The 19106-nt window shown below is 42.7% G+C and overlaps 1 protein-coding gene across 2 annotated transcripts; it reads left to right on the top strand.

Moving 5' to 3' along the window:
* The first annotated feature begins 5759 nt into the window (after positions 1–5759).
* Positions 5760–17662, top strand: FBXO5 (F-box protein 5). 2 transcript variants are annotated; one of them, XM_069599313.1, is made up of 5 exons: positions 5760–6554; positions 12306–13023; positions 14517–14607; positions 15721–15903; positions 16575–17662. In XM_069599313.1, the coding sequence occupies exons 1-5, from the start codon at positions 6452–6454 to the stop codon at positions 16824–16826; spliced, it is 1347 nt and encodes a 448-aa protein (XP_069455414.1). In that variant the 5' UTR covers positions 5760–6451; the 3' UTR covers positions 16827–17662. The 2 variants fall into 2 exon arrangements, with proteins under 2 accessions (XP_069455414.1, XP_069455415.1); XM_069599314.1 differs by lacking the exon at positions 15721–15903 and having other exon boundaries at positions 5802–6554.
* Positions 17663–19106: the final 1444 nt, after the last annotated feature.

Genomic DNA, 19106 nt, shown 5'->3' with positions numbered 1-19106 from the left:
CTTTGGCTACCTCATGCGAAGAGTTGACTCACTGGAAAGACACTGATGCTGGGAGGGATTGAGGCAGGAGGAGAAGGGGATGACAGAGGATGAGATGGCTGAATGGCATCACCAACTCGATGGACATGAGGTTGAGTGAACTCCGGGAGTTGGTGATGGACAGGGAGGCCTGGCGTGCTGTGATTCATGGGGTCGCAAAGATTCGGACACGACTGAGTGACTGAACTGAACTGAACTGAAGCTATGGTGGAAGTAATGAAGATAAAGGTGACCTCCTTGAAAAGGTCCCATGCGTGTACTGCTATACTCAGTGCCCTGCATCAGGCCACTTCCGACCCACGCCTCCGCCAGAGATTCCTAGACACTCACAGGCAAGTTTCGGTCAGTCTCTTGTGGAGTCACTGCTCCTTTCTCCTGGGTCCTGGAGCGCACGAGCCTCTGTTTGTGCCCACCAAGAGTTTGTTTCCCAGACTGTGTAAGTTCTGACGGCTCTATGGTGGGGTTAATGGTGACCTCCTCCAAGAGGGCTTATGCTATACCCAAGTCTGCTGCACCCAGAGCCCCTGCACCTGTGGCAGTCCACCGCTGACCCGTATCTCCACAGGAGATGCTCACAGTTCTGTCTCTGTCTCTGTGGGGTCTCTGGGTCCTGGTGCATACAAAGTAGTTTGAGCCTTCTGAGCGTCTTTGGAGGGTATGGGGTTTGACTCTGAATACGGTTTTGCCCCTCCTACCATCTTGCTGGTGCTTCTTCTTTGTTCTTGGACATGGGGTATCTCCTCAGAGCCGCTCCAGCACTGCACTGCTGCTGCTCCAGCGCCTACCATCTTGCTGGGGCTTCACTGCTCCTCTTCCTCTTAGGCAGTTATTGCTCACACCTCGTCTCTTACTAAACACCCTCATCTTCACAGATTCCATTCCAATCTTGTCCAAAATTACATCTCCTGGACTACTTGCATAGTCCCCTGCATCCTCTCTAATTCAGATCACACATACATAACCACCAGGTTCATCTTCCTAAAACACAAGGTTCTGATCTTGTCATACCCTACAGTGCACAGCACAGCCTCCATAACAAAGAATTGTCATCTGTCTAAAATGTCAGTAGTGCTGAGGCTGACAAACCTTGTCCTGTACTCTTACCCTGGGATACAGAAGTCACTCCTCTATTGTATAATATAGTCACTCTATTCTATAAAAATTCCACTGTAACTAGATGTGTTTGACTCATCCGGTGTTCACAACTATATTATGTACACCTTATCCTCTACCCCCTGTACTCATAATACTTTTATTCAAAGATTATTTACTGAGAATCTACAACTATTAGGTTGCAGGCCCAGATAGTAAGCAAAGGGGGCAGGCACCACATCTCAATTATTTCCAGACACCCCACATATACAATAAGGATTTGGTGAGAATAAAGACAGTTCTCTCTGCACTTCATTTTCCACCTAAAAACAACAATTCTGATACAGATTTGCAAAAAGAAAGAGGTACATACATCTGTTGACATCTAGTAAAATTCAGAAAGGCCCTGCCCAAACTTCCCACTAAGAATAAAACTAACAGGTGCTCATGAGGCTATTGAAAGTTAATTGTCAGTTAAGAATAACATTTCACCAAAACTGAAAAAGACTTATGTACCCCCAATGACTCCCCTGGTGGCTTAGATGGTAAAGAATCTGCCTGCAATGCAGGAGACCTGGGTTCAATCCCTGGGCTGGGAAGATCCCTTGGAGGATGGAATGGCACCCCACTCCAGTATTTCTGACTGGAGAATTTCATGGACAGAGGAGGCTGGGCAGGCAGGCTATAGTCTACAGGGTCGCAAAGAGTCAGACACGACTGAGCAACTAACACTTTCACATTTTCACTCTTCACACCAATGTTCATTGCAGCACTATTTATAATAGCTAGGACATGGAAGCAACCTAGATGTCCATCAACAGATGCGTGGTTATAAAGAAGCTATGGTACATATACACAATTCAATACTGCTCAACCATAAAAAGGAACACATTTGAGTCAGTTCTAAAGTGAGGCCGATCAACCTAGAGCCTATTATACAGAGTAAAGTAAGTCAGAAAGAGAAAAAAAAAAATTGTATATTAATGCATATATACAGGATCTAGAAAGATGGTACTGATTAACCTATTTGCAAGGCAGCAATAGAGACGCAGACAGAGATTTATGGACAAGGGCTGAGGAGAGTAAGGAGAGAGTGAGATGGAGACAGTAGCATGGAAGCATATATACTACTGTATATAAAATAGATAGCTTATGGAAATACACTGTATGACTCAGAGTGACTCAAACCAGGGCTCTGTAATAACCTAGAGGGGTGGGGAAGCGTGGGCGGGAGGTTCAAGAGGGAAGGGACATATGTACACCTATGACTAATTCATGCTGTATGGCAAAAATCAAACAAATTTTGTAAAGCAATCATCAATCAAAAATAAGTATAAAAAATAGCATTTCACTATAAAGCTCTAATAGTTAAAATCAATATTAACTTAATCAACTTAGAGAAAAAGACTATTTCAGCATGCAATAAAACATGCTTCAATCTTTATCTTACCTTACATTACAACAGTAATTTTAATTTCCCCAATATCTTAGTCTTTTTCTGAAAATAAATTTTAAAAATAACTGGAGAACCCCCTCCCTTCAAATTTCATATATATGTCTTCATCTAAAAATAAAGGAGGTGAATAAAAATTTCTAAGGTCAAATGGGAAGTGAAACTGGTGTGTTGTTTCCGGGGCTCTGAAGAGCTTTGGTACCATAGACCTTTATAGCTCAGTGCAGAAAGAATTCAGCAAGAGGCAAAGTGGTACATAAGAAGTGATTTACTAGAATCACCTGGGCTTCCCAAGTGACTGAAATGGTAATGTGGCAGTTCCAGGTTCAATCCCTGGGTGGAGAAGATCCCCTACAGAAGGAAATGGCAGCCCACTCTAGTATTCTTTCCTGGAGAATTCCATCAACAAAGTAGCCTGGCGGGCTACAGACTACAGGGTTGAAAAGAATTGGGCACAAATGAGTGACTAACACACACACTAGAACAGGATGCTTGTGAGGTTAACAAGTGGGTGGGAAAGGGGGTGTTGCACCATGAACTTACTGGGCAACAGTTTCATAATCAAAAGAAAAGTGGGGAGAAGAGCTTCTGCGTCTTTCTTGAGTAGATTTCATGCTTCCATCATTAGTTCCTCCTCCAGGTTAAGCAGAGGAGTTTTCTTGCCCTTACATGGTCACGCGAGGTCCACAAATAATTGTTTTTATGTTTTATGTTTTTATGCAGAGAGCATGTCCTAGGGATCATTTACTTACTGAGCTCACTGTGCATGATGGGGGTGTCACGCCTCCATTGTTTTATTGTCCTGGGGCATGTCATGAGCTTCTGTTACATGGTTTTGCTGCTAAGCAAACCTGCTTCCTTGAGTAATTATTCTTTCTTGAGTAATTATTAATAATAAGTTCTTGAGTAATTATTAATAATTTCTTGAGAAATTATTAACTTACAGGGGTCTCCCATATTGTTTACTTAAATCCCCTAGTTGGATTAACTATCATCACCTGTTTTGTCCCTTTACTTTGCCCCTGTCAAAAGCAACATGAAAATGTACATATAAACAATCAGGTCTCCCACAAATATTACTCCCCAGTGGAACACAGAGGAAAGTACATGCTCTATTCCCAAAGACTCAAGCTGGAATTTTTGCTTACTAGCTGTGTCATTCTTTGAGAATGAACTTACACTTTGAAGCACAATCAGAAAATGAAAATGCTAAGGTTATTGTGAGAATTAAAGACTAACATTTACAAAGTGCCTATCAGATCAAAAAGCTACCATAGTTTTAATATTCATTTAACAAATCATTCCCTTGCAAACATCCCTCAAACAGTTAACCACAATCTATAGGATCTGGCTTCTACCTGACCTTCACTCCTACAGTCTTTTGCTCTGCTGGCTCTAGAATTCCCTCAAGTCCTGGAATAAGCCATGCACCTTCGGCCTCCTTCCTCTGCTCATTATGCAGATCTTTGCATTGCCACCTCAGCATTCCAAACTTTGTCCAAAGCCTCAGAAACCTTCCTGAGCACCCAAAGTCCTTAGCCATGCGCTTCCAGTCAGCCCATTCTCTACCCTCTTATGTTGTTTTATAGGGCTTCCCAGGTGGGCTAGTACTACAGAATCTGCCTGCCAATGCAGGAGATGTAAAAGACTCTGGTTCGATACCTGGGTTGGGAAGATGTTTTATATTCTTATGTTGTTTTATATTCTTCTTTCATTCAATGAAACTGTCAACTGCCAATTTCTTTCCCATCAGAATGTAAACTCCCTGAAGGTCGGGACTTCTGTCTTTTCAACCATGTGTCTCCAGGACTTAGCACCCAGGGCCAGGGTGGGGTGAGAGACAGGACCCAGGTGCAAAATTTAAAAGGACGCCAAAAATTTCAGCAACCAAGAAAAATACTAATTTAAGGCAACATTCTAAAAAGTAAAAATAAACGCAGAAAACCACGATGAACTATAAAAAAAGTTTACACAAAGAGAGGATCAACTCAGCATTTGCAGGATTCACCTTGATCCCCGCCCTGCTTCACAAAGGACTTGATAACAACTTAACTTAGCACTTGTGTGTTGCATGCTAAGTCTGACTTTTCAACAACATGGACCATGGCCACCAGGAGTGGGTTGCCATTTCCTCCTGGGAGCGGAGCGGGGGGTGGGGCAGAATCTTCCCAATCCAGGGATCGAACGTCTTGTCTTCTGCATTTGCTTACCACACCAACTATTAACTCTCCTGGAGGCTGCAGAAAGGCAGAAAACTGCAAAAGACAGGAATTCGGACATTCGGGAGCTTACATCCTTTGGCTTCACTGTGTTCTGACCAAAATCGAAACTGGGGAATGCATTGTCACTTTTACGGACAGAGTTAAAACTTCAGCATGACACGTACGGAACAACTTGCTATAGAAGACTTAGCAATGAATACTTCCACCCTTTCCTCCATCATTAGAAAATCATGGCCAAGGGCCTTCAGACTCAGGGAGTCGGGTTTGGAACTCCTAGGACAGGATGTGGCATCCCACTCCAGTACTCTTGCCTGGAAAATCCCATGGGCGGAGGAGCCTGGTAGGCTGCAGTCCACGGGGTCGCTGAATCGGACACAACAGTGACTTCACTTTCACTTTTCACTTTCATGCATTGGAGAAGGAAATGGCAGCCCACTCCAGTATTCTTGCCTGGAGAATCCCAGGGACGGGGGAGCCTGGTGGGCTGCCGTCTGTGGGGTCGCACAGAGTCGGACACGACTGAAGCGACTTAGCAGCAGCAGGACAGGATAACTGATTCATTCATTCATTGATTCTGGAATAGGATTACAGTGTGTGCTTGAAAGGAAACCCAGGAGAGTAAAGTAGATATATATTTAATAAGCTTAAACGTCCATGATTAAAGCAAGGTGACTGAGGAACAATGATCGAAAATAAAAAAACAAACACGCTTACAAAAAAGAACAGACGGTCCCAGTCTCATCCCTTCAGCAAGGGCCCAAGGAGATTCACGTCAGTCGGGGTCTCCCGCCACCTGAGGAGGCAGGACCAGCTCCGCGCGCCTGAGGGACGCGGCCCCACCCACCGCTGCCGAGGGCTCTCCGCCACCCCCGCCTCCAGAGAGAAACGCGGGGTACCCCAGCGCGCAAGCGCCAACCCGCCAACTCCAAGGCGGCCGCCCACCACCAGCGCTTGCGCGAAAGCGCTGAGGAGAGGGAGGGGCGAAACTAGAAGGCGAGAGGAGCGCGCCTAAATCCTAGAGAGGCGGGCTAAGCCGAGCTGGGGGGAGGGTTCGTCTTCCGGAAAGTCTGCATTCTCGGACAGTCAGGAGTCGCCGCTCATCAAACTCCCGCTGGAGAGATGACCGGAGGAAATCAGCCGTGCTCTGCACCCATCGGACTTCCTCAGACACAAGCCGGAGCAGCCTTCAGGATGAAATTAGGACCTGCCGGAGGCCGGTCCCTCAGACTGCAGAGGAGAGCGTGGCGGGAACGCGCGTGCGTGGTAGGAGCCCTCCACGTGCGGCCGAGCCGAGGCCTCCCCGCGCTCCGAGGCCCCGCCCCGGCCCCGCCCCCGGCCTCCGCATCTTTCCGGACGAGCGGAGCTGGAGAGGGAGGGAGGAGGCTGGGTCTGGTGGCTCGGCTCCGCCTCGGCAGCCTCCCATTGGGCACGAGTGAGGGGACGCCCTCCCGCCGCCCTCCTATTGGGTCGCGCGTGCGAGCTGCGCGCCCCATTGGGTCGTGCGGATTTGGGCACCAAATTCAAAGATTTTAAAAGTACCAGCTGGCGCCTTTTGGAAGATAAGAGCTCTGAGAAGGTGGCCGCTCGCTCTCCTGCCGCGGCCGCAGCTCTCTCACCTGAGGCCGACCCCTCTCTTGCCCCTGGCATGAGCCGGCGGCCCTGCAGCTGCTCCCTACGGCCGCTCTCCGGTTCCTGCCGCTGCAGCTACGGCGCCCTGACAGCCGCCGGGCGCCCTTGCCCCTCGGACGGTGGGTGAGAGGAGAGGGTGCGAGCGGGGCGCCCCTTTCAGAAGGGGTGTCCGGCGGGGGAATGACGGTGGCTTGGTGGCGGGGGGGTGGTGGACAACGACCTGGATCCGACACCCTCCCGAGTCCAATCGTGCGGCCCCTTGCTGGTCCTTGGGCGGGCGGGGAGCGGGTCCCCCGGAACCCGGAGGAAGAAGGCAAGGGGGAGGCCGGAGAAGGGAAGCAGAGGTCCCGGGGCAGGATGGCTGGCGCGCCTGGGTCCAGCCGTGCCGGCGAGCCGGGGCGCCAGCCCCCCTGGGAGGTGTGGGTCGGGGCCTCCTCACCCTGGGCAGGGCTACCTACCTCCACCCCGCGGGCCCGGGCGCCAAATGCCCCCTGCCGCCCCTCCCCCACCCCGGAGCCTCGGCGCTGACAGGGCCCGCGAGCCAGCGGCCCTCAGAGTCCAGCCGGGTGCCCGACCCCTCACTTCAGCGCCCCTTCTCCACTCCTGCCCCGCACTCTCAGGTCGGAAGTCAGTCCTCCCAGGTTTTCGCCACCTCAGTCTTCCTGGCGGGCGCGGGAGATCGTGCTCGCTGTTATCTCCCGCCTCCGCCGGTCCGCGCCCTGAGGGCCACCCGTCCTACCCCTCGGGATTTCCAGGGTCTCCGCTTCCCCAGTCCCCGCCAAATGAAGGGACCCCTCTCATCGGGCCAAGGCTCTGTTGGGGATGTCCGAACAAAAACGTTGAATTTCTCCTTTTTTCCCCCTTGAACCCAGTGAGTGACTCAGTCTCAAGGCCTGGACTGAAATGGAAGGAGGGAAAAAGGCATTTTTAATGCAGAAACCCCGAATTTGTCCAAATGTAGCTGATTTTGAAGAATTTGGGAAGAAGATCTGAGAAGTGAAGAATTAGTTTGTTGTTTTTTTTTTCCCTGTGCTTCTGGAGACCCAATCTTTTATTCCAGCTCTTGGGTGGAATGGAAGGCACCCAAATGAACGCTTACTTTTATCCTCTTTGTTGCTGTCTCTTAAAAAGACCCAGCTGCATTCATTTTACTTTAGAAATTGTGAAAAATTTTAGAAGTTAACGACTTGATGGTGTATATTTGGTAATCACTGAAAGACGCTCCTTTCTTTAGAAAAGGAATCTAGAAGACTCAAAAAATATTTTAACAGGTTAAGTCTGTGTCTAGAAATCCCTGACTCATAAAACCCTCTGAAATTCTGGAGATTGGTAGCTTTAAGAAGGGATTTTTTTGGTTGCTTAACTCCAGTTGTCTTTACTACCTTGCCCCTCACGAGAGTATTTGCTGTCCCCTGGATTTTTTTCTATATTTGAAAATTTGAGAAAATGAAATTTAAAAATCTGTTGCATTCAAATATTTCTGAAATAGGCTTTTCTAAAATATTCTCTTGGGGATTATGACTGATTTTTGCAGTTTATGGCAGCAGGTTTGAGACTCTTAAAGGAATAGCCATGCCTCATTGATATTGGGCACATGCTGGTTATCATGTAGATACTGGAGGTTGTAGGGCTTAATTATTTAGCATTGGGATAGCTGTAAAGGTTTTTTAACTTTAAGCACTATAGTCTTTTTAACTATTATATTTTACTATGAAATGTTAAATCTACATTGGGAAGCTAAATAGAAGTTAACTTTGTACAGTTAACTACCTAATACCACTTTTTCATGATTGGACTATTGAGTTGGTAAATAAGAGGTTTTAAAAATGCAGTGGTGAATCTTTACCAACTCCATGAGGTAGATATTATGGATATAGTATCTCCATTTTAAAGAAATTGAAAGACCAATTCAGTGTTCTAGATCACAAAATGGCAAAAGGCTGAGCAAGGACTTTCATTTGAAGTTGGATTTGATTCCTAGGGAAAAATATAATCTGAAATGCATAAGTCTGTGTAGAATGGATTTTGCCACTTTGAACATGTTCGTGATTTAAATATAAAGAATATGAAGGGTTTGGCTTACAAAAATAGCACAGTGAAAATAGATTCTGTTTATTAAACTATATGTGATGGAAACTGTGCCATGCATTTAGTCCAGTTTGGTTTTCTTACCTGCATTTTATACATGAGGAAACAAAGCTTTAAGGATTAACTTGCTCGGTTTTTTTTCACCTGAGATGCTCATGATTTAAACCCAGGGTATTCACATCTAATACAGTTTATCACCAACCTCTGTTGACTTTACCCTTCTGAAAAGGTCTCAGATCTATTCAGTTATCCTTATTTGCCCTGCGGTCATCCTAGTCTTGGGTACCCAACTCTCTAGACTCCTGTGATAAGCATTTCTACCTAGCCTCCCTGCTTTCACTTGTATTGGATTAGCCAAGAAGTTTGTTCAAATTTTCTTACAGGAGAAGTTTTCAAGTTTTTCCACAGTGTCTTTTGAAAAAACCCAACGAACTTCTTGGCCAACCCTATACCTTCCTATTAATATAATCCAATATTTTCCACAGCTGGCAATCATTTGTTTATTTATTTGTGTGTTAGTTGCACAGCCATGTTCGATTCTTTGCAACCTCACAGACTGTATCCTGCCAGGCTCCTCTGTCCATGGGACCATGGGATTCTCCAGGCAAGAATACTGAAGTGGATTGCCATTCCCTTCTCCAGAGGATCTTCTCGAGCCAGGAATCGAACCCTGATCCCCTGCATTGCAGACAGATTCTTTACCGTTTGAGCTACAGGGAAATCCTAGCGTTAACCAGATGTCTCACTTAGAACCCCTCAAAGGCTCTTTATTACACAATGAATAAAAGCCAATCTACTCTAAAAATCCTATAGCATTCTATACTTCTTCAACATTAATTTTCAATCCTTATGCCCCTATCGGTTACCAAGTCACAGCCCTGCAGGCCTTCCTCTTCCTTGAAAGTTCAACACTTTTCCTTTCAGGGTCCACCTCTCTCTGGATTTTCACAAGGCTTTCAAGATATCAGGATTTCACCTTCAAAAGATCTATGGCTAGTTTCTTTCCTTCTCAAGACTCTGTCACTAAGTAGGCATTGGGCAAATGAAATGGCAGAGCTAGACTCTGTTGCTCATCGCTCAGTTGTGTCCAGCTCTTTGCAACCCCATGGACTGCAGCATGCCAGGCTTCCCTGTCCTTCACTGTCTCCAGAGTTTGCTCAAATTCATCTCCACTGAATCATTGATGCCATCCAACCATCTCATCCTCCGTCGTCCCCTTCTGCCTTCAATCTTTCACAGCATTGGGGTCTTTTGAGTCTGCTGTAAACATCAGGTGGCCAAAGTATTGGAGCTTCAGCTTCAGTCCTTGTAATGAATATTCAAGGTTGATTTCCTTTAGGATTGACTCTTAACCCTCATCTTTCTGATTCAAGAGGTCTCTGAACTGTGAGATTTATATATATACTTTTTTAATGATCCTTGTGACTCAGCTAGTAAAGAATCCACCTGCAATGCGGGAGACCTGTGTTTGATCCCTGGTTTGGGGAGATCACCTGGAGAAGGGAAAGGCTACCACTCCAACATTCTGGCCTGGAGAAGTCCATGGGGTCACAAAAAGTCCGGCATGACTGAGCGTTGGCTGAGTGTCTTTCACTTCACATTCTACCTCAAAATTTGGAGCACATGTTTGGAAATGTTGGAAATTGTTGACTGCTAAACAATTATAAAGTAGCTGAATCATTATTAGCTCTGAACTTAAGGAACTGTCCATACTCAGAACAATGTTGAATGAATGGGGTTCTTTAGGATAGTCTAGGAACTGAGTTGAAAAGGCAGCAGAGGAAGAATGCCTTGAGTTTCTGAAATACAGTTTCAGGCCTCTTCCCTTTAGGATTTCCCAGGTGGTGCTAGTGGTAAAGAGCCCACCTGCCATTGCAGGAGACACAAAAGACGGGGTGCTATCCCTGGGTCAGAGAAGATCCCCAGGAGAAGGGCATGGCAACCCACCCCAGTATTCTTGCCTGGAGAATTCCATGGACAGAGGAGTCCATAGGGTCAGAAAGTGTGGCATGATTGAACATGCCCATTCCCTTTAGGGAACTAAACAAAATAAAACGTGTCTTTGTTGGTGGCTTCTTTATCTTCAGATAACATGTGTGGTCTTAGCTAAATCATGCTTAATTCCTTACTTGAGGCAAAAATAAAAATCTCAGAAGTTTTTACTCTTTTCTGAGTACAAGAGAACAACTCAGAATAATTTGTTCTAGAGTTAGGGTTAACTGGGGGAATATTTATGTCCCTAAACTTTTAATTTAAACTTAGTTAGAAGAAAGTTTGTATCTACAAGGTGTCCTTTAGTGCTTAGTGGTTCTGTTCTAAGTAAAAACAGTAAATTCCTTATGAACAGATTACCAGTGTTTAGTACAGACCAAACATACTGACTGTACTTAGGTATATTTACTTATAGGGTAAATTGTTATCTACCTGTGATTGGTTTGCAGGAGGTATAGTATAGTAGATGGGGAAGTACATTAGAAGCGCATACAATCCATATACTCTGCCTTAAAAAATGCTAAGCAGTTTTCTTAAACCCACCTACATATTCCTTCCCAGCCACTACTGCCTGCCAGAAATCCTAATCATCTTTTAAAACAGCAGTTCTTAACTGAGAATGGGAGAGATTTTGCCCCTGCTAGCTTCCCCCACTCCAGTATTCTTGCCTGGAGAATCCCATGGACAAAGGAGCCTGGTGGGCTAGTCCATGGGGTCGCAAAGAGTTGGATACAACTGAGCGGCTAACACACACACACACAACTTCGCCCTACTCCCAACATTTGGCAATAAATGGTTGCTGGAGACATTTTTTGTTGTCCTGCTGGAGGAATAGTGGCTGCTAATGGCATCAGATAGCTAAAAGTTGCTAAACATCTGCAACAGACAGGACAACCCCCAGCAAAATTATCCTGCTCCAGAAGTCACTAGTGTGGTTAATTTGTGCGTGTGTGCTTAGGCGGATTCTAAACACTACCATGGGGGAAACCCCCAGTGGTTAATTTACAAATGATTAAATTTATTGGCTCTTTAGTCCTTTGCCTAAACTTCCTATAGATTTTGTGATTATTATATAAGACTTATAATTGTTCTTTAGTCGCTAAATTGTGTCCAGCTCTTTGCGACCCCATGGATTGTAGCACACCAGGCTCCCCTGTTCTTAGGTATTCCCAGAGTTTGCTCAAATTCTTATCCATTGAGTTGGTGATGCTAGGTAACCATCTTGTCCTCTGCCGCCCCTTTCTCCTTTTACCTTCAATCTTTCCCAGCATCAGGGTCTTTTCCAATGAGTCAGTTATAATAATTACTAACATTTAAATATATGTTTTTTGCAACTTTTATCAAAACTGTTTTGACCCTTATGCATGCTGTCTTCTGTTATCTTAACCAACCACATTTCTAGAAGTATTTGATTTCTCTAAGTATGTCTCTTACCTCAGGCCCCACTCTTGATGCATCATATTTCCTTATTCTATACGCATAGACTATTTGTTAAATAGTCCCTTTTGTCACTATTTTCTACTCAGATATGACTCTAAAAGCCAGATGGTATAGTTACACCAGATTGAAAAGCAGACTAGTGAAGTACTCCCTCAAGAATAAGATATATGTACTTACTAGGTTTTAGTAATACTTTCTCACATTACACTTGGATAATATCATAGCTAATTTCGTGGAAAGTACACGGTTCTGAAGAATGCAAAGTGATTAAATCTGTATCCCAAAGTTAAAGAAGTAGTGATTATATGGAAATTTTTGCCATGGGGCATAATGTTATGTTCTTTTTGTAGGTTGTAAAGAAGCAAGTTCCACTCTCTCTGTCACAATGAAGTGTGATTTTAACTATAACCATGTTTGTTCTGGAATTAAACCAGTCAAGCCTGATGACTGTAGAAGACAAGGTTCCTGCACTACTGCATATTTGGAGGGCTCTTCTAAAGACTGCATTAAAGACTATGAAAGGTTATCTGATGTTGGGTCCCCAGCTGTGAGCCCCAGGATTGTAGAACTTGAAACTGAAAGCAAGCCGTTGCATAACAAGGAAAATCAATGCATACAACGAACACTTGATAGTTCCAATGACATACAAGAACTAGAGACCAGCAGATGTTATGAAGACAGTGGCTACTCTTCATTTTCCCAACAAAGTGGCCTCAGTGAACATGAAGACAGTAGCCTTGCCCTGGTGGAAAGTTTCAGTGACAGTCCACAATGCTGCCTGCTACGAACACAAAGCCCAGACCAATATCCCAACAAAAACTTGCTGCCAGCTCTTCATTTTGAAAAAGTGGTTTGTTCAACGTTAAAAAAAAATTGTAAACGAAATCCTAAAATAGATTGGGAGAAGCTGAAGGAATTTATATCCAGTGGAAATTTTAGACTACAAAATATAATTGGTAGGAAAATGGGCCTTGAATGTCTAGATATTCTCAGTGAGCTCTTTCGAAGAGGACTCAAACATCTCTTAGCAAATATTTTAACACAACTCAGTGAGATGGACTTAGTCAAGTAAGTATTGTTGCTCTGAGTGTATGTATTAGTATAATCCATGAACATTTTTGTTAAATAGCTCAGCACTACCAGCTCATGCAATGATAGTAGTGTAGTCTTGCACTGTAGTTTTAATTGAGGTGATGAAAGTATGCTTTTAATCCAGTTACTTCAAATTTCATATTATGCTAGTGAAAGCTATTTCTGTTAGGTTGGGATCTTTGTTTCTTTTGGTTCTGAAGTTGTTCATATCTAAGTTACGTCTCCTGGTCATAACTATAAAAACAACAGCCTAGGGGTCTGCTGTACAGGTCCAATGGGAATTCGATTTTTGTGACACAGGAAAGTATGAAGTAATTATTTCTGTTCTTTTTAGACCATTTTCAAGTTTAAAAGTGATAAAAATGCAGAAACATACAAATGGGTCTGATTATGACTGTTTCTTAGAAACCTTTTACTGACTGCCCTTTCTTCCCTATCCAACCAGAGAAAACCTTTTAGGATGAGATAACAGAGAATTAGGGCTTCCCTAGTGGCTCAATGGTAAAGAATCCACCTGCCAATGCAGAAGACTTGCGTTTAGTCCCTGGGTCGGGAAGATTTGGAGAAGGAAATGGCAACCCGCTCCAGTATTCTTTTTTTTTTTTAATTTATTTATTTATTTTAATTGGAGGCTGATTACAGTATTGTAGTGGTTTTTGCCATACATTGACACGAATCAGCCATGGGTATACATGTGTCCCCCATCCTGAACCCTCCTCGCATCCCACTCCAGTATTTTTGACTGGGAAATCCCATGGACAGAGGAACCTGGCAGGTTGTAGTCCGTGGGATCACAAGAGTTGACACAGCTTAGCAACTAAACAACAATTGAGGATTTAAATGATTATCCAGAGTATTGGATTAGATTGCCTCCAACTTGGTTCATTTTTGGCTTTTTGAAAAAATTTTAGAGGTACTGTTTGTTACTTTACACTGGTCCATGAAATATAACTGAACCAAAACAGGCACAAGTATTGATTTTTATTATTGGCTAGCTTCTTGAGGGATAATCAACATCACAACATTTTTGTTAACAAAATGGCTTTTAAAAATTGATTTCTACTAGTAGCAATGTGTTGAATGTTTGAAATTTGTCTAATGTTAATAAATAGCCATAATACACAATGGGGTTTCCGATTTGATATTTGTGGAATATTGTGAAAAAATGAAGTGTTGGGGTTCCTAAGCCTAGATCTACTTAGAATTACTTGATGGTGAACTTTTTAAAAGGTGGGGTGTGTGTGGGGGACTCGAGCCCTGGCCCCCATTTTAGACCAATTAAACCCAAGTGACTAGGCATGGGCCATCCTTAAATCTTAAGTGCATGCCACAGGCATTTCTAAGTATAGTCAGGTTTGCGAAGCACTGCTAATATAAATTTTTTTTTGTACTGGTTATGTTTCTGTAATATATTCATCTTAGCCTTCATGGTGCTTAATTGTTCCCTTTATAATCATTTACTTTTCCAGTGTGTCTAAAGTGAGCACAACTTGGAAGAAGATTCTGGAAGATGACAAGGTGGCATTGCAATTGTACAATAAAGCAATACAAAGAATTACTGTAAGTCTTTGCAGTTGTTTTAATTTTAAGATATAAACAGCTAGTGCTCTCTACCTTTGAAATGGGAGAGGGAAATAGTAAAGATAACAGATGATCTGGAAATCCTTTACATTCATAACTCATTAAAAGAAAATTCAAAGATAAAAGGGCTGGGATTTTATCTGTTACAAAGTAGTAAAATTATCTACATATAGAAGATTTTTAGTATAGGAAGGGAATTCATTCACTTTGCAAAATACTTAGTAACTTTGGAGATGTTTCTGAGAATAAAGATCAACACACGATTAAAATTTCAGACTTAGCAGTTGGCAGACTAAGATCAAGTGTTGCTTAAATTCTCCAGATTCAGTTTCTTTATCCATAAGCTGGTGTTAATGAAAAATTTTCTACCTCAATAGATTGTTTTGAATCCCTTCATAGCACTGATGTGACATGTGAACGTGACTATTGCCACCTACTGGTGGGTGGGAAGAATGACCTTTGTTCTGGTGGTGCTTCGGCTGCTGCTAAGTCACTTCAGTCGTGTCCGACTCTGTGCCACCCCATAGACGGCAGCCCTCCAGGCTCCCCGTCCCTGGGATTCTCCAGCCAAGAACACTGGAGTGGGTTGCCATTTCCTTCTCGAGTGCGTGAAAGTGAAGTCACTCAGTCATGCCCGACTCTTCGCAGCCCCATGGACTGCAGCCTAGCAGGCTCCTCTGCCCATGGGATTTTTCAGGCAAGAGTACTGGAGTGGGGTGCCATTGTCTTCTCCGTAGTGCTTTATAAATCATGTATTAAATGCTGGGTACTAAGCATGTAGGCCTGGTGTGCTATGATTCTTGGGGTCGCAGAGTCAGACACAACTGAGCGACTGAACTGAACTGAAGCATGTAAAGTTGCTTTCTCACCGCTTCTGATTCATAGTTTCTCTCAGTAACTTAGTTGTTAGGCTTTAAATGTTTGAATAGTTGTGGGTGGCTGTGCTTCAGCACATGCAGGTAAATTGAATACAGGAATAAATCCTTTATATTCTCATTTGCCCTTTTTTACATGTACAAACATAATAAAAATTGATTATTGAGAATATAGAAGGATATTTTTTAATCCTATTCAAACTTTTTTTTTAATTAGGAAAAAAACATTAAGTTTTCACCACACGCTTCGACCAGAGAGTATGTTTTATTCAGAACCCCTTTAGCATCTGTGCAAAAATCAGCAACCCAGACTCTCCCCAAAAAAGATGCTCGAACTAAGTTACCTGATCCAGGTGATCAGAAAGGTTCTACTTACAGTCGACACAGTGAATTCTCTGAGGTAATTTTTTGTTTATCAATAAATTGGAAACATGAGGTATTTATTGTTAAAAGGATTTAGAGTAAGAAAACTGTTTTTACTCAAGTAATCAAATTAGGAAAGTACACAGAGATGTCTTTCTATGCCAAAAATAATAGATATTATTTGGCATTGTTTATGACAGTTCAGTGGTGTTGAGCTCTAATTTAGAAACACTTAAGAAAATAAGGAGAAACCTTGAAGTTTCTTCTAAAATTTAAATACTACATTTCACAATTATTGCCTTTGATAACTGAGGAAGAGAATTAAGCAAAAAGTCAATTTTATCAGGTACTACATAGACAGGGAAACATGGTAACCTTCATAGCTGCATAAAGGTAAATGCCATATAATGTGAAAGGTTTTTTTTTTTTTAAAGAAAAACTAGAGCTAGAGGTAAAAGAGCAACCAACTCCTGATTTCACAGAAAAGGTGGCACTGTTGTGGGAGTAGCATTTATGAATAAGAGCATATTTGTAGCATTAAGCAACAACCACTGGGTCAGTTGACAGTCTGTTCCCCCATTGAGCAGTCCTGAAAGGCAGGAGTTGTGTTGGTGCTTTATACATGTATTGGGGAAGTGCCCTCATTTTGACTAGCTAATTTACATTCAGTTCTTAGTAAAATATATGTATGGATTTTCTTCTTTCTAGGTCGCCAAAACTTTGAAAAAGAATGAAAGCCTTAAAGCCTGTATTCGCTGTAATTCACCTGCAAAATATGATTGCTATTTACAACGGGCAACCTGTAAACGAGAAAGCTGTGGATTTGATTATTGTACAAAGTGTTTGTGTACTTATCATACCACTGAAGACTGTTCAAATGGCAAACCCCTAAAAGCCAGTTATAAAATGGGTCCTTTGCCTGGTACTAAGAAAAGCAAGAAGAATTTACGACGATTATGATTGCTTATTACATCAATTGAGATTGATCATGAAGGCTAGTTAGAAAAGTGTTAGGTTTTAATTTGAAAAAAATAAAAAATGTATTGTGATGTTCAATTTTATGTTGAAATCAGTGTAATACATGGGATTTTTCCCCTCAGTGAAAAAAGAGGGCACACAACTTCTTAAAATATTTTACAATTTAATAGTGAAAAAATTTAAAACTCTCAATGTAAATCAGAAAATATAAATATTTTAAGAAAAAAAGGGGCTTTTATCTGCAGACCGGGCGGCCGGGTGGGCTCCGGGTCCCTGCCGACTCCCCAGACGCGAGCGCTGTGTCGGTCGGGCAGCGGCGGCGGCGGCGGCTCCCAGCCGAGTTCTGCCTCCGCGTCCCCGCCAGCCCGAAAAAAAAAAGAAAAAGAAAAAAAGGGAAATTATGAGGATTGTGATTCAGAGGTAAAATAAAAAATTCATTCCATTTTATGGTAAAGGAAGACCATGTCATTTTACCTAGACAGTCTTAAAAGTAAATCTTCTTTACCATCTATTAACAGGTGGTTTTATTTGCTTTACCAACTTAATAATATCTATTGAAATGTCAGCTTCTGGTGTCTCCATGTAAATGTTTTGTCACCTTTGTTTTACCTCTTTTTTAGAGTGTGTTTCCCAAAAAAGTATCCTTTGTGAAGTTTTGCTGGTTTTCCTTATTTGTAAAGTTTGTATGTTTTAATATTTTGTACATATGTAAATATTTCTGTGTTTTTTATGTCAGAGTAAGAAAATAAATGCCTTTTGTATATATATGTAATTTTTTTTCCTATTATGAATAAAATTGTTACAAGCTTGATAAATAATATGAGTCTTTTATGTAGGTAAACGTTTAAATCTTGGAAACAGCTGAAGAAGCTGTAGGAGACCGACGTGTGGAAAGGCATTGAGTGGGTCTTTGTCTCCTTATTGGGAACCTTGTGGGATTGTTATTCGGTCACCAAAGTGAAAGTGAGGTTGCTCAGTTGTGGCCGACTCTTTGCGACCTCATGGACTGTAGCCTACCAGGCTTCTCTGTCCGTGGGATTTTCCAGGCAAGAGTTCTGGAGTGGTTTTCTATTTCTTTCTCCAGGGCATCTTCCCATCTCGGGCTGAACCCAGGTGTCCCGAACTGTAGGCAGATGCTTTACTCTCTGAGCCACCAGGGAAGATGATCTAATCAGTCACTAAGTCCTGTCCAACTCTGCAGCCCCATGAACTGCAGCACGCAAGGATCCTTCGCCCTCTACTGTCTCCTGGACTTTACTCAAACTTGTAGAATTATATATTCTAATTTCAATTTTCTTGCCACCCAGTATCTTAGTAGTGGAGTTGGATCTTGAAATAAGCATTTCAAGATGGATCAAAGCATGATCATAAAACACACTTTGGGAAATGCTGGTGTATTAATTCACTCATTACTTTTTCACTCTCTTCTTTCACTTTCAAGAGGCTCTTTAGTTTTTGGGTTTTTTTCTGCCATAAGAATGGTGTCATCTGTACATCTGAGGTTATTGATATTTCTCCCTGAAATCTTGATTCCAGCTTGGGCTTCATCCAGCCTGGCATTTCTTATGATGTACTCTGCAGAGAAGTTAAATAGGCAGCCTTGACATCCCTTACCAATTTGGAACCAGTCCATTGTTCCATGTCTAATTCCATGTTCTAATTGTTCTTGACCTGCATACAGGTTTCACAGGAGGCAGGTCTAGTGGTTTTCCCTAATTGAAGTATGAATTTTGCAATAAGAAACTCATGATCTGAGCCATAGTCAGCTCCAGCTATTATTTTTGCAGAATGTATAGAGCTCCATCTGCTGCAAAGAATGTAATTTGATATTGACCATCTGGTGATATCCATGTTTAGTCTGTCTCTTGTGTTGGAGGAGGAGGGTGGTGGTTGCTATGACCAGTGTTTTTGATTAAGATTACCTTGATTTATCTCAATCAATGAGCTGCTCAGAGGCTTAAGGGCTTTGCCCTTGATCTCAGCAGAAAACCAAGATAGAGGATTTATCTTAAATGGATTATCTTAAATGGGTGTGTCTTTCTAATGGAATAAAATCTCCAATGAAATTTACAATGATTTTCTTAAAGGAGCTTTGTAAAATCAACAAACAAAAGCATTAAAGTATGTAATTTGACATACACATGCATGAAGCCATCACTTGCCAGATGAAGGTAATGAATATTACCATTTTTTCCTGCCCATTTGTAATCCCTCCTGTTAGTCCCCAGGCAATCACTGATCTGTCACTGTAGATTACTTTGC

The sequence above is a fragment of the Ovis canadensis genome, chromosome 8 (assembly GCF_042477335.2).
Source record: "Ovis canadensis isolate MfBH-ARS-UI-01 breed Bighorn chromosome 8, ARS-UI_OviCan_v2, whole genome shotgun sequence".
Taxonomy (NCBI): Eukaryota; Metazoa; Chordata; class Mammalia; order Artiodactyla; family Bovidae; genus Ovis; species Ovis canadensis.
This window is presented reverse-complemented; position numbering and strand designations above follow the sequence as displayed.

What these genes read in the sequence shown, in the direction of transcription:
- FBXO5 (XM_069599313.1), top strand. Translation starts at nt 6,452, where the DNA reads ATGAGCCGGCGGCCCTGCAGCTGCTCCCTACGGCCGCTCTCCGGTTCC. An exon ending in GCGCCCTTGCCCCTCGGACG is followed by an intron (nt 6,555 to 12,305) that starts GTGGGTGAGAGG and finishes TTCTTTTTGTAG; the next exon opens with GTTGTAAAGAAGCAAGTTCC. An exon ending in GACACAGTGAATTCTCTGAG is followed by an intron (nt 15,904 to 16,574) that starts GTAATTTTTTGT and finishes TCTTCTTTCTAG; the next exon opens with GTCGCCAAAACTTTGAAAAA.